The sequence below is a fragment of the Eubalaena glacialis genome, chromosome 18, assembly GCF_028564815.1.
Source record: "Eubalaena glacialis isolate mEubGla1 chromosome 18, mEubGla1.1.hap2.+ XY, whole genome shotgun sequence".
Classification (NCBI taxonomy): Eukaryota; Metazoa; Chordata; class Mammalia; order Artiodactyla; family Balaenidae; genus Eubalaena; species Eubalaena glacialis.
This window is the reverse complement of record NC_083733.1, coordinates 19,579,444-19,594,445: the sequence shown is the minus strand read 5'-3', so window position 1 is coordinate 19,594,445 and position 15,002 is coordinate 19,579,444. Positions and strand designations below refer to the sequence as shown.

The 15,002-nt window shown below is 54.6% G+C and overlaps 2 protein-coding genes across 2 annotated transcripts; both read right to left on the bottom strand.

The window, feature by feature from the left end:
* Positions 1–2,475: 2,475 nt before the first annotated feature.
* LOC133078421 (leucine-rich repeat-containing protein 29-like) lies at positions 2,476–5,159 on the bottom strand. Its single transcript, XM_061173446.1, is given in 6 exon segments — positions 2,476–2,644; positions 2,730–2,947; positions 3,139–3,282; positions 3,421–3,561; positions 3,563–3,637; positions 4,790–5,159. Coding segments are annotated over 6 exon segments (861 nt in total). The 5' UTR covers positions 4,904–5,159.
* On the bottom strand, positions 4,933–13,809 carry LOC133077624 (F-box/LRR-repeat protein 2-like). The gene is made up of 3 exons (XM_061172428.1): positions 13,495–13,809; positions 5,015–5,728; positions 4,933–4,938 (listed from the first exon to the last, which is right to left on the bottom strand). The coding sequence occupies exons 1-3, from the start codon at positions 13,729–13,731 to the stop codon at positions 4,933–4,935; spliced, it is 957 nt and encodes a 318-aa protein (XP_061028411.1). The 5' UTR covers positions 13,732–13,809.
* Positions 13,810–15,002: the final 1,193 nt, after the last annotated feature.

Here is a 15,002-nt window from a genome sequence, read left to right as displayed (position 1 = left end):
GACATGTGTTGAGCCAGCTCTGAACCCTGCAGGCTAAGCCTGCCTTCAAGCTTAGCTGGCAGATGAGATGAGGGCGTCAGGCCAGGGCCACAGCTTGGGGCCACAAACCTGGGCAGCTACAGTTGAGGGGCTGGTGTTGTGAAGGACGGTGGGGACCGGCTGGCCCTGTTACCCTTCTCCAACATGAGTCCTCAGCCTCCCTCAGTGCTAGGCCTGCAAAGAAGGATGGCCTGTAGTCTGGGGGCACCAGCTGAGAGAGGTCTGGGGCTGCCAGCCAGCTGAGGGAGAGGTGTTAGGGCAGGAGGCATTTCCCCAAGTGGATGCCTTTCTGGGCGCCATTAACAGGGGCCTAGTCTGGGAGCCATGTTTCCAGAAGGCTCTCGACAGTCTGAGCTCAGTCCTCAACCCTGCTTGGCCCTTCCCCTGCGTCATTTGTGGGTCGTGACGGCCCCCTGTTGAGAGGCTTGAAGGGAGAGATGTGAAGTTGGGTATGCTTTGTGCTGAAGGGCAAACTCAAGATTCCAAAAGATGTCCCCCAGGCCAGTGGGAGGATGTAGGCTGATTCTGACAAGAGGGAATTTAGTGCAGGAAGCCTGCATTCTGATTAAAACCCAACTGCAGCAGCATGGGTGGGGTGGGGGCCACAGACAGGCCAGCTGGAGGTGAAGCTCGGAGGCTATGGTCATAGACCCCAAGCCTCTGAGGCAAAGAGGAGCACACCCACTCACAGGACCCACGGGCAGGCTGGAAGCTGCCAGCCACCACCCTCTGACCTCCTCCATGCCTCTCACTACCTCTCTTTCCCAGTGCCTCCTCAAAATATCTTTTTTAAGTGTTAACCATCACCATGTTACCTAAAAACTGATGATATGGCACCTCCTTTGAAGAATGTTCTGGGGGAGTACTTGTTCCCCCTCTCTAGCTATGCTTCTGACTTGGGCATTCAGGGCCCCACGTGCCCACTCCTGCATTCAGACTTCCCACCGCACTTAGAATAGTCCCTGTTGAGTTCAGGGTGCAAATGGGGAGCCCAAATGCAGTTAAGTCTCCTAATACCATCAATTCTTCCTTCTCAGTGTCTCCAGTCCCTTGTTACAGGCCACCATCATCTTGGCAAGAACCTCCTGACTTCCTGCCTCCTGTCTCGCCCTTACAATCTTCTCAATACCAACTACCCCACTGCTTTCTCAAACAGGAAGCCGATCTGATTACACACTCACACACACACCGTCTCCCCTGTATTCTTCGGTGTCTCCCTATTGACCATGGATAATGGTCACAGTACCATGATTGAACAGAGTTGAGATGGGTTGCAGACACGTTGTGGTTTAACCCGTTCAACAGAGTGCCTGTGGCTTACAGAGTCACAAGCATGTGGACCAAGGATGCTCGGTCCAAGCTGGCATCCTCCCTGCCCGCCATGGGACTGGGACTACCCCTAGACCCAGCGCCAGCTCTGGCCTGCCCATGTGCACCTCCCTGGTCCCTTCTGCCTAATTGTCTCCTTCCCTCCCTCCTCTTTTTTCACTGACTTGAGTCTTCCCTTGACCTTCCAGGGTAAGCTTATAGCTTCTTTCTCTGTTTAGGAGGTTGGACTAGACCTTTAATGAGCCTTCCTACCCAGAGATGCTGTCCTCTTTAGTGTCTTGTGTGTGTGTGTGTGTGTGCTGAAAACAGCCTGATTGACTCAAGCAGCCTTAATCACTGTGCTCCTGGGATCTGGCTGGGATGAGGGTACACAGACATGCCTTTGCTGCAGGACATGTCCTGGGGCTTGTGCTGGGGAGAGGCCTCTGGAGTCTCCCACCATGTGGGGAAGAAGCTAGGACCTGCTGGGGGCACATGTAGGGCTTTGGGCCAGGTGTGAGGAAGAAACTGTCTGTCCCTCTGGCGTTTCCTACACATTGTCCCTGGACTGGGCTGCTTCATCCGAGGTGGGGAGGCAAGGGGCCCTTTGGTCTGAGAACTTCAGACAAGGAGGTGAGATCTGGAATTTTTAATCTTGTTGGGTATACAACAAAGACTGTGGCTTGGCTGCTAAAGCTCAGTGCTGGTAGGGGGCTGGGAGGGCTGTGGGGAACAGTACAGGCCTTAGTGTGAGAAGGGGCAGGGCCAGAGGCACAGGGTCTGTTCCTCCCAGCACCAGACCCAGCCCACCTGTGGGCCTGGCCTCTGGACCCAGGCCTGGACAGGAGAGCAGGAGCTGGGATTTCCAGGGGCCTGTGGCAGCGACATGTAGCTGGAAAAGGTTCCTGCTGGGCTGTGGGGCAGACTGGGGCAGGAAGCCCCTTGGGCTGCCCTGATATAGTCCCACCCTTAGTCCTAGAAAAGGGGTTTTTAGCTTGGGGAAGGGGCTCTGGGGCATGTAGCAGAGGGAGGTGGGAGGCACTGAGTCAAACTCCAGGTCAAGAGGCCAGGGCTGGAGCCTCTGGAGGTGACAGAGGCTGAGCCACAGGGCTGGTTACTGACCTGGCCTCAGAGTGTTAGGGTCAGGTCAGCCCCTCCCACGAAGCGGGACTGGACGCAAGTCACCTCAGGCAGTTGGGCTTGGAAGTGCCTGATGGAAGCCATGCTGATGCCAGGACACATGGCCACATCTACCATCCGGAGCTGCTTGCATGCCTGCCCGGTGGAACCCAGCGTTCCGCAGGGAGGCCACCGGGTGAGCGCCTGACCCTGCACGGGGCCCCAGCCCAGCCCCTACACTGTGCAGCACCGGACACACTCACTGCTCCGCGAGCTGACTGCACCTGGACAGGTGGAGGTGCTGCAGCCTCGGCCGGGAGCCGGCTGCCTGGGCCCAGCCCTCGTCGCTGAGGCGGCTGCAGTGACTCAGCACCAAGCGCTCCACGCTGGGGCAGCCTCTGGCCGCAGCCAGCAAGCCCTTGTCTGTGAGTGCTGGCAACAGGCTCAGTGACAGTCGCCTCAGCTGGGGGACCTGGAGCACCTGCGAGGATGGCGGGGGTCGGGTGATGTGGCACTGGAGCCCTTCCAGCTTCCCCCACCCCCAGCCAGAGGAATGGCTACGGGCAGCAGAAGCCAACGAGAAAGGACTTTTTCCAAGCAAAAAGTGGGTTGGCCCCGACCGCTGGCTCCAGCCCCAGGGCCCTCAGCCTATCCACGTCCCCAGCCCCACACCTTGGTCAAACTGGCATCAGTCAGCTTGCTGCAGGCTGTGAGGTCCAAGTCCCGTAGGGTCTGCAGCGTGAGCGGGGCGGGACCTGTGGCCAGGGAGAAGGGTCCTTTTGGGGCTGGAGGCCCGATGCCCAGCTCTCGGGGAGGCTGTGAGAGGAAGCCCCTGCTTCCCAGATTCCTCCTGAGTTTGGCCCTCAGCTGTTCCCAGAGACAGGCACAGGAGGGGCAGGAGGGCAGCTGAGCCCAGGGACCGCCCCACCCACCATGACCTCGAGGGTCCCGCACCTGCAGCCCCTGCAGAGTCTCCTCACTTGGTTGCCCCAAGCCCAGAAGCCCCCGGTCACGGAGCTCCTTGCACCAGGCCAGGCGCGGGACTGACAGGTGGGTGAGGTAGGTGCAGATGGCCTGCACGGTCCGGTTGGTGAGGGGCCATGCAGGAGGATAAGTCTAGCACCCTGAGGCTTGGGCTTAGCGCTGACATCAGGGAGAGCACTGAGGCATCCTAGGAGGGAAGTGGAAGAGGGAGAGGGCAATGGAGAGGTGGCTTGTGCCTGTGTCACCGGGCTTGGCGGGGGTCACTAGGAAGGTCCTGCCCAAGGTTCCAGCCCCACAGGCAACAGGAAGCTGCCACAGGGTCCACGGAAGGAAGCAACAATATTCCTGTGCTGGTGGGTGTTGGAGTGGACCTGGTGGGCTGCAGTGGTGGGACACCAGGAGAAAAGCAAATGCCTAGATTGGCTGGGGCAGGAAGGATGCAGGTGAAAGTTTCTAAGGTGTTCACCCTGCCTGTGCTCCCAGCACCAGTGGTGGACATGTGATTCTCGCTGAGCCAATCAAATATGCTCCCTCTAGGACTGTGAGGTCACAGAGCGGGTAGGGCTGCCACCTGCCAGGAGCAGGAACTAAGGGCAGAAGAGAGGAAGCTGCTTTGTAGAGGGATGCAGAGACATGGGAAGGTGGGGCCCCAGAGAGAGCAGCTGAGAGACGCACAGTGGTGAAGCGGTGAGGATGGAGTAGGGCAGGGGAAGAGAGGCACTCGGAGGAAAAGGCTGAGATGCTTTTCAGGTGGGGAATGCTCTGGGCACAGTGCTAGATTGAAGTAATAATCTGCTAAAGAGAAAGAGACTGACACTGCAGGAAGACAGGGACGCCACCCAGAGGGACAGGGCTGAGCCCTATTGAAGGAACTGGCTTCAGTCAAGAAATGACCCTTCTGCTCCCACGTCACAATGCCTCCCTCGGGCCCTGCCTGAACCATGACTGCTGTGTAACCTTGGTACCCTTCCCCACAGGGCTCGGTTCTGTCACTGCTTTCACCAGCCTTCCTGGCCCCCAGAACACCCACTCTCACTCCCCTCCCCAGACTGCAGTGGTCACCAATCACTTGGCTCATGAGGTATGTGCCACCCTGTGGGCTGGGCCCCCTGGTCTCCTGGACCTCCCTCTACCTGGACCTGCCGTGGGGCTGCGGGGAGGAGTGCTGGCAGCAGCCCTGTCTGTCTAGGCTCCTTTCCTCTTCCCGACTGTGTCCCCAGTTCAGCTCTAACTGCTCCTTGGACACAAACACCGGGCGCCTCTCTGGCGCCACACTCCCAGTTCCCCCAATCCCTGGTCCTGGTGAGGAAGGAAGGAAGGAAGGGGATGGGACGCTCACCTTGAGTGAGGAGCAGTAGGCCAGGCTGAGGGAGGCCAGTGGGTGTGGAGCTCCGCACACCAAGCCCAGGGCCTGGGCCAATTCCCGCCCTCTCACCAGGCAGCACTCGCCCATGTCGAGGCTCTGCAGCTCCCGCAGGCCCCCTAGGGCTGAGCATCTCGCATCCGTCAGCCGCTGCAGCTTCCTCAGGCTCAGGTGCCACAGGCACCGCAGGCCCTGGCTCACAGCCAAGAGTGCCCCATCAGCCAGTTCTGAGCAGCCGCGGAGGTCCAGGGAGGTAAGGCCTGGTTGCTGGTGGCAAAGGGCGGCCACAGCCTCTGTGGAGAGGTCCCGGCAGCTGTGCAGGCTCAGCTCCTGCAGCTGCAGCCCGGCCACCTGGCCCAGGGCCTGCAGGGCCTCGGGTGGCAAGCCAGTGCCACTCAGGCCCAGGGCGTGCAGCCTACCAGCCTGCTCCTTCACGAATTGCAGCAGGTTGCGGAAGGAGAGTTGGGAAGGGGAGGAATCCTGGGGGCCGATGGAGCCCCGGGCTGGGTCTGGCTCGAAGGTGAGGTGGCAGTAGGCCAAGGCGAGGCGCTCCAGGCTGGGGACACAACTGCTGAGCCGGTTGAAGCTGAGATCGGTCAGGTCCTGCAGGCTAGCCAGATTGAGCTCACGGAGGCCGCTCAGTGCCTGCTGGACCCGCTGTGCTGTCTTGGGCTGAGCTAGCAGCATGCCTGATGTGAAGAGGCTGTTGCAGCCACTGAGGTCAAGGAAACGCAGGGCCGGGCAGCCCAGGATCAGGGCCACGAAGGAGGCCTCTGTGGGGCTGCCCCCACCAAGGCACAAGCTCTGCAGGTACAGGCCCAGGTGGTGGGCAACAGACTGCAGCACCTGGTGTGAAGCCGGTGAGCCATCCAGGTTGGTCAGGCTGATGCAGCAGATGCCCCTGAGACCCAGGCTCTTGATGGTCGGAAGGGAGGCAGAGGACACGGGGATGTTGTACCTCACGTTGGCCTACGGGGCAGCAGCGGGCCTGGGGTTAGCCCTCTGGTCTCAAGAGTGTGCTGGCCATCGGGTCTGGGGGCAATTCGCTGGCCAGAATTTGAGAGCAGGTCAGGGAAGGGGTTTTCTACAATGGGGACCCACTGTGGTGTGTGGTGTCATGTGTGCTTGAGGGGGTGCTGATGGGAAGTGGAAGCTGGGAGGATGGGTCACACTGGGGCTCCAAGGGGATGACTACGAGGGGAGGACAGGAAGGTTAGTTACGGATGGGACTGAATGCCTATGGAGGGCCTGGGCCAGAGTGGGGACTTAGCATGCTGAGTACAGGAGGGCTGGGGGGTGACCTGGAGGAGAGCCAGAGAAGCCCCCAGGGAGCAGGAGGACAAAGTATGCTGAACCCCAACTTTTGGGACTTTCAGAAGGTGGCCCTGAGACCCATGGACTCGGCTCCAAATCCAGGGCCTCAGCTTGGCCTTAGCTAAGCAGTCAGCCTCCCCCACTTTCGCGAGAGCATATAAATAGCCCTCAGAACAGCTGAGGGCGGGAAGAAGGTACACAGGTGTCGCTCAGCACAATCCCCCGTGGCCCAGATGCCAGAGATCTGGGGCAGGCAGTGAGGCCGAGGTCCCCTGGTGGCCATATACATTCAGTGTCTCAGCCACATGAATGTTTGCAAAAATGGGTTTTGTGTGTGAGTGAAAACGTGCACACGCACTGGGTGTGGTGTGCGCATGCGTGGGGGCGTGGGTGCGCTCACAAGTGTAGGCCCTTCAGGCTCGAGAGTTCAAGACGTGCTTGTGAGCCCTGGGGTTCATCTTTAGAGGGTCTGTCTTATCTGTCCAGGTAAGGAGGGAGAAGCGTCCCGTTTCTGTGGGCAGGAGCTCATAGGGTGAATTTCAGAGGCAGGGAGGAAGCTGAGTTGGCCCTGCCGTAGAGGAACAGGGGAGCGAGCGCGGGGAGCACACAGTCGGAGTTGGGTGGGGCCGGGAGGCAAGCTCAGGGCTAAGTTGTTGTGGGAAAAAGCTGGCTTGTTTACGAGTTTGGGGAGCCCCCAGTGAGGGAGATGTTTTCGGAGAACCTTCCCTGATCTTGTGCCAGAAGAAGCCAACGGACAGTAGCTACAGGAATGTGTGGAACTGGTCTGTGGGGGGAGGGAGAAGAGGACTTGGCTTCTAAAATCCTAGCCCCATTTCTCTACCCCTGACCAATGCCCAGGTTGCAGGCGAGTGGTACTCAAAGGGTCTTGTTTCACCCCAAAAAACCTGTCCTGTGAGTAACAGCAAGAACAAGCTGACATCCCCTGCTTGTTCCCCACAGAACATCATCAAAAGGGAACCAGAAAGGTAGAAATGACGCCTAATACGCACTCCCCGCAAGATACTTATCAACAGGATTCTCCCAGGAAGACGCGTGGAACTCATTCCCAGGTGTGGAGAATCAGCCTGGCTTCTGCCCCAGAGAGAAGCAGCTGACTATGGCTGTCCTCACGGGAAGGAGGAGTGTACGGTAAGAGGGAGACCAGCGCCCGGCGAATTTCACGGGAATCAGGGTGTCAAACCAGGTTCCCATTTCAGACCCTGTGGTCAGTATGGATGAGAGGAGCTCTCCCCACAGATTCCCCCCGTGGACACTGGGAGACAGTGGGGTAGTGGGGACTCCCGAGGACCTGGGTCCCTCTCTCAGATTTAAGGAGAGCTGGGGAAGATCTCAGTGTGTGAGGTTCGGGAGGGTACCGAAAAGATCAGGGAGAAAAGGTTCTAGAAAGGAAAGGTAAAGCGTGCCTCCAGCCCTTTCAAAGCCCTGCAGTGACGACAGATGAGCCAATCTGATGATGAGTAGAATGAACTGTGGCTGGGGGAGTGCAGAGCGGTGCTGGTTGCCAGGCAGCACCTGCCCCCAAGAGTCACATGCCACCCCCGCAGGCCCCAGCTCCAGCAGCCTCCAGTCTTCCTTTTTTCCCTGTCTTCCTGAGCCCTGGCTGCCAGGAAAGTTCTTCCCTCTCCCAACTGCCTTCCTGTGAACAAGGTAGATGAACAGCCCAGCGTCCAAGTACAGGGCTGGCAGGTGGCAGCAAAAGGTGCCCAATAAAGGGGCGGGGCCTGGCCTAAAGGACTTCCAGCTATGGGGCCAGGGTGAGATTTGAGACTGCCTCCTTGCTCCCCACTGTTTTTCTTGGTGGGGAGGAGGAAGCCTCTAAGCCATCACCGAGGTGGTCTACCTGGGACTCAAATACAGGAGCCCAGGAGCAGCCTGTTAGGGATATTTATCATCTGTGGGGGCAGAGCAGCAGGCTTCTGGGTTCTGGTCCTTGGCCCCAGTGTAGGAAAGTCCCCCTTCCCAGGCCCTAGGAAGATGCTTCTAAAGGCCTAAGGGAGGACTACACAGGTACCTGCTCCAGCTTCAGCCACCCCATCACAGAGGGGCCAACTAGCCCCCTGGGCTCCTCCCTTCCCAATGCCGGCATCTTAAGAGTAAATGCGAAATCATTTGGAAAATGCCCTAAACTTGCTAAAAGCAATACATGTCCCTTGACTGTGAGAGGCCAGGACTCTGTCATAACTACTGAAGTCCTGAGCTGAGATGGCAGGCCTGTGTGCAGACTTGAAAAGCCACCTGACGGAGACGTGGCCCTCCTGTCTGCTGGCACAGGAATCCAAAGTTAACACGCCTGTTTTCCAGAAGGCCTTTGAGAAAATATATGCCCTGCCGCCCAGGGGCTTTGGTCTCCAGAGAGGAGTCAGACCTTGGGGGTCATTTCCAGAGACGTTATAGACGCCTCAGGCAGGAGAAGGCCGCAGGGGGTGGGAGCCGTCCTGAGTTCTTCACAGTGACCAGCCCAGTGGCAGGCAAATAGCACCCCCGCCCCGGTACGGACAGAGCCTGGGTGTATTGTCGGGGTGCTGCCTTTGTCTACCTTCTTATTTGAAAAAAAATGGAATTAAGTGGGGGCAGGTCACGGAGAATAAGAAGTCACCAAATCTAGTATCCTAGCCTGGCCTGGAGCCATATAGGCCCCAGCTTGGCCTTGGTCAGCCAGAATCTTCTGTAGCACCTACTAGCTGGGGCTCTACCTCCTTATCAAGCTGCTGAGCCCTGGGAGACGGTTCCTGCCAACAGGGTTCCACAGATTGGTCTCTGGGACATGGTGTCGGCAGGTTGTCTAGGTATCTGTGGCCTGGCTTCCCAGCACTCCCAGCCCTGGGGGTGGAGTGGGGGACTGAGTTTTGCAGAGGCACCAAACGGGTCTTTGTCAATGTTCTATCTGGAGCTCAGAGTTAGCTGGAGCAGCCCCAGTGCTAAAATGGTAGACTCTACAATCCCAAACTCTGACCCTGGTCTCCTCCTTTTCCTCCCTCCCTTACTCCTATACCAATCTCAGCTTTATCCCCGGGGCCTGATTGCCCACTTGGCTTCTTCTATGCTCTCCTTTGCTGGACTCCAAGAGGCCTCCCCGGGATTACCTCTCCGCAGGGTCCTTGTGGCCCTGCCCGTCATGCTGCTGTCTGTGCCCATTCTCCTTGCCCCCTGCCTGGCCAGGGATGATGAGACCGCTGCCTCCTCTGGGTGTGTGCTGGGGATGCAGAATTCTGCCTGAGGAAGCCATGGCCTCCCCTTGCGCCTGCACTGCCAGCACTGGCCTGCCCGCTCCCACCTCCTCACTGCCTCCCCCTCTCTTCTCACTCCCCTCAGACTTCTCTCCAAGCCCACCATCTTCTCCAGCCCCTGACGCTACTGTAGCTCCCTCCCCTCACTCCAGCCTTCTCAGAGATGACCTGACCATTTCAAAAAGAAACCAAAGCCCCTTAGGTGGGAAGGCCCTCCCTTTTCCCTGTTCATATCCACCAGCCCACCCCTGGCAGGACCCATCCTAACCTCCTTCCCTCTCCTGCTCTTTGGTTCAGGGTGACCCCCTTCTCCCGGCCTACTGAGCCTGTCCCCCACCCTCTCCTCTGAGAACCCTGCCTTTCCACTGCTCCTTCCCCAGAGTCCACAAACACCCCGGAGTCTTAGCAAAGGCCTCCCTTGATTCTGCACCCCCTCTTCTCACCTTTCACCCCCTCCCCTCCACTATCAAGCTTCTTGGAAGCACATGGGCGCCCACACCCACTGTGGCCACCTCTTTACCATGGCTTTGCCCACTTACCCCTCCACCACTGTCCCCACAGAGTCACTCATTCCCAGCAACAGCTCCTCTCTGGCAAGGTTGCCAGCATCTGGGGGCTCCCCTGAAAACTTCCCACAAGTGTCCTCTCTGCCATGCCATGCTGCCTGCTATGGATGGCCAGTCTCCCCCGATGCTCTCTCCCACTTGGGGTTCTGAGACTCTGCCCTCTTGGCTCTCCTACCTTCTAGCCTGCTTTCCATTCAGGGTCACCAAAGAAGAGAAAGACCCAGTCCATAGACCAGTGGGTTCTCCATCATGGGTTCCATTCTAACACGCACGCACGCACGCACGCGCGCGTGCGCTGTTTCCCTCCACGTGCACCCCAGCAGACTTCATCCCATTCCAACTACTTTGTTTTCCACACCTTCCTCCTGAGCACCAGATACTGAGAGCCATGATCTGATGGACCTCTCTCCGGATACAAGGATGCAATATGCCCAAATCTGAGTTTACTGTCTTATTGCCGGTCTCTGGCCCTTCTCCTAAACTCTCAGTGCCCTCTACCAAACCACCTAAGTCAGAAATCTGGGAGTCATCCTAGATGGCTCCCTCACATCCACAAGGATGAAAGTCCTTTCCATTCCATCTCTTTGATACATTGTAATATGTCCCTCTGCTCCCCGCTCATTGCTCTGCCTTAGTTCAGGTGTCCTTATTGTCTGTCAGAAATATATTAAGCAGTTTCCTCCTGATCAGGGTCCAGGCCTCCAGTCTCCCTGGCTCCAGTCTATCCTTGGTGTTGTCACCAGGGTGATCCTTACAAAAGGCAATTGACAACGCTCTTCAGGCCCTTTGATGGTTCCCACTGCACAGCAGGAGACTGAGCTTCCTGACTGGCACTCAAGCCCTTCTATTGTCTCATGCTCCCCTGCCTGGGTTCAGCTGTTTTCTGTTTATATTTGGCAGGGGTGGGGTGGGGTGGGGTGGGGTGGGGTGGGGTGGGGTGGGTGGGTCTGACCCCTCACCTACTCCTACTTGTCTATTTAGCAAGCATTTATTCCTCTCTGGAGATTTAGCCCAAGCATCCCCTTCTCCATGAAGTCTTTTGTGAATCTTCTCTCTGCATCCTTGGTGTGCCTCATAAGATTTTGAGTGCAGCACCCTGCCCCCTCCTTTTGGCTTGTGCTGTCTCCCTCTCACTATCAACTCTGGGTGCTGTGTCAGCCCCAGCCCTGCACGCCTAGGGCCCAGCAGAGTGCTGGGCACAGACAGGCAGCATCACCACCTGAGTGAGTGAGGCCCCTCCCTGTGTCTCTGGTAACTTCCCATCTTCCTCCTGCCATGTGAATATTCCAAACCTCTCTGCTGAGGCCCTGGCCTCCACCTCCTACTTACTCCCCTAAGACAACCTGGCCTCCACAGTCACCACGCAAAGAACCCACCAGCCTTTAAGGAACTGCCTCAACAAACAGCTTCACATTGCCACCCCCCACCCCTTCGCTTCCTCAGGAGAGGTGACATCCTCTCCATCCTACCCAAGACCAAGCCTTGTACTATCCTGAAGCCTGTCTGGCTGCCACCTCAGGTGGTGGCTGCCATTCCTGACCTCTCTCCTCCCTACACTCACCCTCTTCTAGTGACTCCTTCAGCACATAAACACATTAGAGATTTCTCCCAGTTAAAATCCTTTGTTTAGCCCACCTCAACCTCTCATTACAATTCTATTTATTTTCTTCTTTTCATGGGGAAATTTCTTGCAAATGAGGTCATCCTCTACATATCCTTTCTTCTCTCATTCACTCCTCAACCTACCTGGCTTTCTTCCCCAGATGCCAAATGTTACTGAAGCCACTGGTGACCTCCCTGTATGTCAAACATCATGGACACTATCTGTTCTTTATTTCCTGGACTCTTTGTGGGATTTGACACTGTTACTCATCCACTCAACACTTTAGATGCTCTTCACCTTTGACTTGTGTGTCCTCCTCTCGCTGGGATCTCCTCAGCGCCCTCTGTAGGCCCCCCACTCCTCTCCACGCCTTTGGACTGGTGTCCTCTCGGGGGCATTCTCTGTGGCCTGCTCTTCAGGACTCCTCATGCTCTCCCCAGGGGAAGTGACTCAGATCCGTGGCTTAAACGTCCACCTGTTCTTTAATGACACCCACATATATATTTATTACCTAGGCCCTTCTCTTGAATTCCTCTCTCAGAAACCCAGCTGCCAACTGGATCTCACCATTTAGATGTCTTATACTTCAAATTTTCAACAAGTTCAAATCAAATTCCTTTAGACACTAAGCTCAATGACACTGGAGAGATAACTCAACAACAGACCCTACTTAAACACACACATTTAATATGGGACAGAGGAGGCTTCCAACTCATTATACATAAATGGTATTTGGGCTATTTGAAAACTAATCAGTTTAGCTCCTTACCTTAGAGCATAAATCAAAATAAATTACACCAATAAAAAATATAATTAATATAAAAATTCAAACCATAAAACACAAGAAACAATTTTGCTGTGAGCCTAAAACTGATCTAAAAAGTAAGACACAAAATATGAGTATATATTTATCAGATCTCTGAAGAGAGGCAAAGGATCTCTAAAGCAATGGAAGAAATAAGAAAGAAAAGATGTTCAGAATCAACAACCTAGAAATTTAACCTCATAAACACATATCTACAAATCAAATTAAAAGGCAAATATATTAGGAATGTATTTCCATAAATATGTAAAAGGTTAATCTCTTTAATTATAAAAAGTTCATACAAATGGATAAGAAAAACACTAAGACCCCAATAGTTAAATGGACAAGGAACACAAATACACAAAAGAGGGAAATGTAAATGGTCAGCTAATGGGAAAACTGTTCAACCTCAGTGATAATCAAAGAAGTCCAAATTGAAACAAAGAGCTATCATTGCTTGCCCTTCAAGCGAGCACAGATGCCTGCATTCACCTCCTAGTGGGCTGTCTCCCTGCACTCCGACTCGCCCTCTCAGTCCACTCTGCACTGCAGATGTCTGAGACACAAATCACCACATGTCACTCCCCTGCCTAATATTTCTTTAAAGGCCCCACAGTGATAACCAGGAGAAAGTCCCAGCAATGCCACCTGGCACCTCTGTCTTGCTGTCTGACCCCTTTCTAGCCTCATCTCCCACCACTTCTCACACACACACCTAAGTTCCAGTCATAGGGAACCTGTGTGGCCCTTTCCAGACCTATTTCACACTTTGGTGCCTTCACCTGTGCTGATATGAGTTCTGGAAGACCAACCTTCATCCTCATCCTATTCCTTCAGGAAGCCTTCCCTGATGCTGCCAGTCTCCTTCGATGTCCTTCTTCATGTCCCCATGGCACCCTTCATTCCAGTGTCACAGCACCGAGCACACGACATCATGATCACTCACATATTTGTCTTTCTCCTTCACTGGACTATGAGCTTCTCAGGGGAGTTTCATTCATCTGTAGAGCCCCAGCGCTGTACCCAGAGCCAAGTGTGTATGAATAAGTATGCAGGAATGAACGGATGAATGATAAATGAGCAGGGCCATGAGCAAGCTGAAGTGAGACAACTGAGAATGGGCCAGCTGAGGGTGGGTACCTTACCTCCCGAAGGGCATTCTGGGCTGCACAGCACCAAGCCCGACTCACGAGGGAGGCCTCTTTCTGATCTGACAGAGGCAGGAAGCTCAGAATATATGTGAGCATCTGAGGGAAAAAGAATGGGCATTGGGGGCTGTTAGTGCTGGTGGGGGCCTTTGGAACCTTCTCCAGCTGATAGCACAGTAGGTCAGAGGGGACTAGAGCACTGGCTTCTAGTTCATCTTGGATCCTAAGCTTCATGGAGTCTTCACTTCCCCTGTCCAGCTGCCAGGTATCTTTACTGGGAACAAACCTCTCCTGAGCACCACCTGGATGCAGGTTTGCTCTGACTGATAAAAGTCAAACTTCCTGCTCAAGTTGGTAAAAAGAACCTGGGCATTGGGACCAGATAAACCTAGTTTAGATCCTTATTCTCTCAACTGACCTCTCCGAGCCTTATTTTCCTTATCTATAGAAAGACAATTGTAGTGAGATTTAAATGGGTTGTTGTGACAATTAAATAACATGGTAAAGTGTCTTGCATAGGATGTAGAACACAGCAAGTCAGGTGCTCCTTCTCTGATCTTCAGGAAGTTACACTGGGACCGCACTCTTTTCCCATCTTCTTCACTGCCAACTAGGCTACTCAGCTGACTGTTAAGATTCTCAGCAAGAAAATCTTAACAGCCTGGTAGGCTCAGACTCTCACTCCACCTACGCTCTGTGAGGCGGGGGGTGCGTGGGAGTGGAGGCCCTATTAGGGACTGGGGAAGGGAGTTGCCTGTGAGACCAGGAATTATCTGATATTAACTATTCTTTTCTTCTGGAATCTTCCCTCCATGACTTCTGTGACACTGTGTTTTCTAGGGCTCCACTCACCACTCCAACTCCCGTTTCTGGATTCTTCTGTGGCTCCCAGGGTTCAGACCTGGGCCTTTCAATCTGTTTACTTTCTAGGATAATAAATTCATTTGCATGGCTTTAACAGTTACCTCTATAGGAATAACCAGCAATTCAATGTGGACATATTGTTTTATCATTCATGTGCTAGTTTAGTATTGCCAACTCTCCAAAGGATTCTTCATCCAAATGTTTTACCATCACCTTCATCTCAACCTCAGTCCAAAGCAGCCCCTCCTCCCAACTTTCCAGCCCCTGAGCTTCAATGCCAACAGTGCATCTCACCTGATGATCCTGCTAATACTCTGTACTCTTCATGCTCTTCTGTCCCTTGCTCTCAGATATAGGTGTAAAGCACAGGCTTTAGGCCAGGCTAACTTAGACTCATTCAAATCCCAGCTCCACAGATTCCTAGCTGTGTAACCTCAGGCAAGGTACTTGACCTCTCTGAGCCTCAGTTTCCACACCTGTAAAATGGGGATATTAAAAATCTAGATCATAGTCTTATGATGGGGATTAAATTATATATACATAATTTATATATATATATTTAATAGATGTAATATGCTTCACATCTAGTAGGTTGTCCATAAATGGTTCCTGGATTGCTGTTACTAATATTTCTGCCTTTG

Bases quoted from the DNA above. Each gene is read 5' to 3' on its own strand.
- LOC133077624 (XM_061172428.1), bottom strand. From the start codon at position 13,731: ATGAAGCTTAGGATCCAAGATGAACTAGAAGCCAGTGCTCTAGTCCCC. The intron at 5,729-13,494 runs GTAAGGTACCCA...CCGACCATCAAG, and splicing joins CCCAGAATGCCCTTCGGGAG to AGCCTGGGTCTCAGGGGCAT.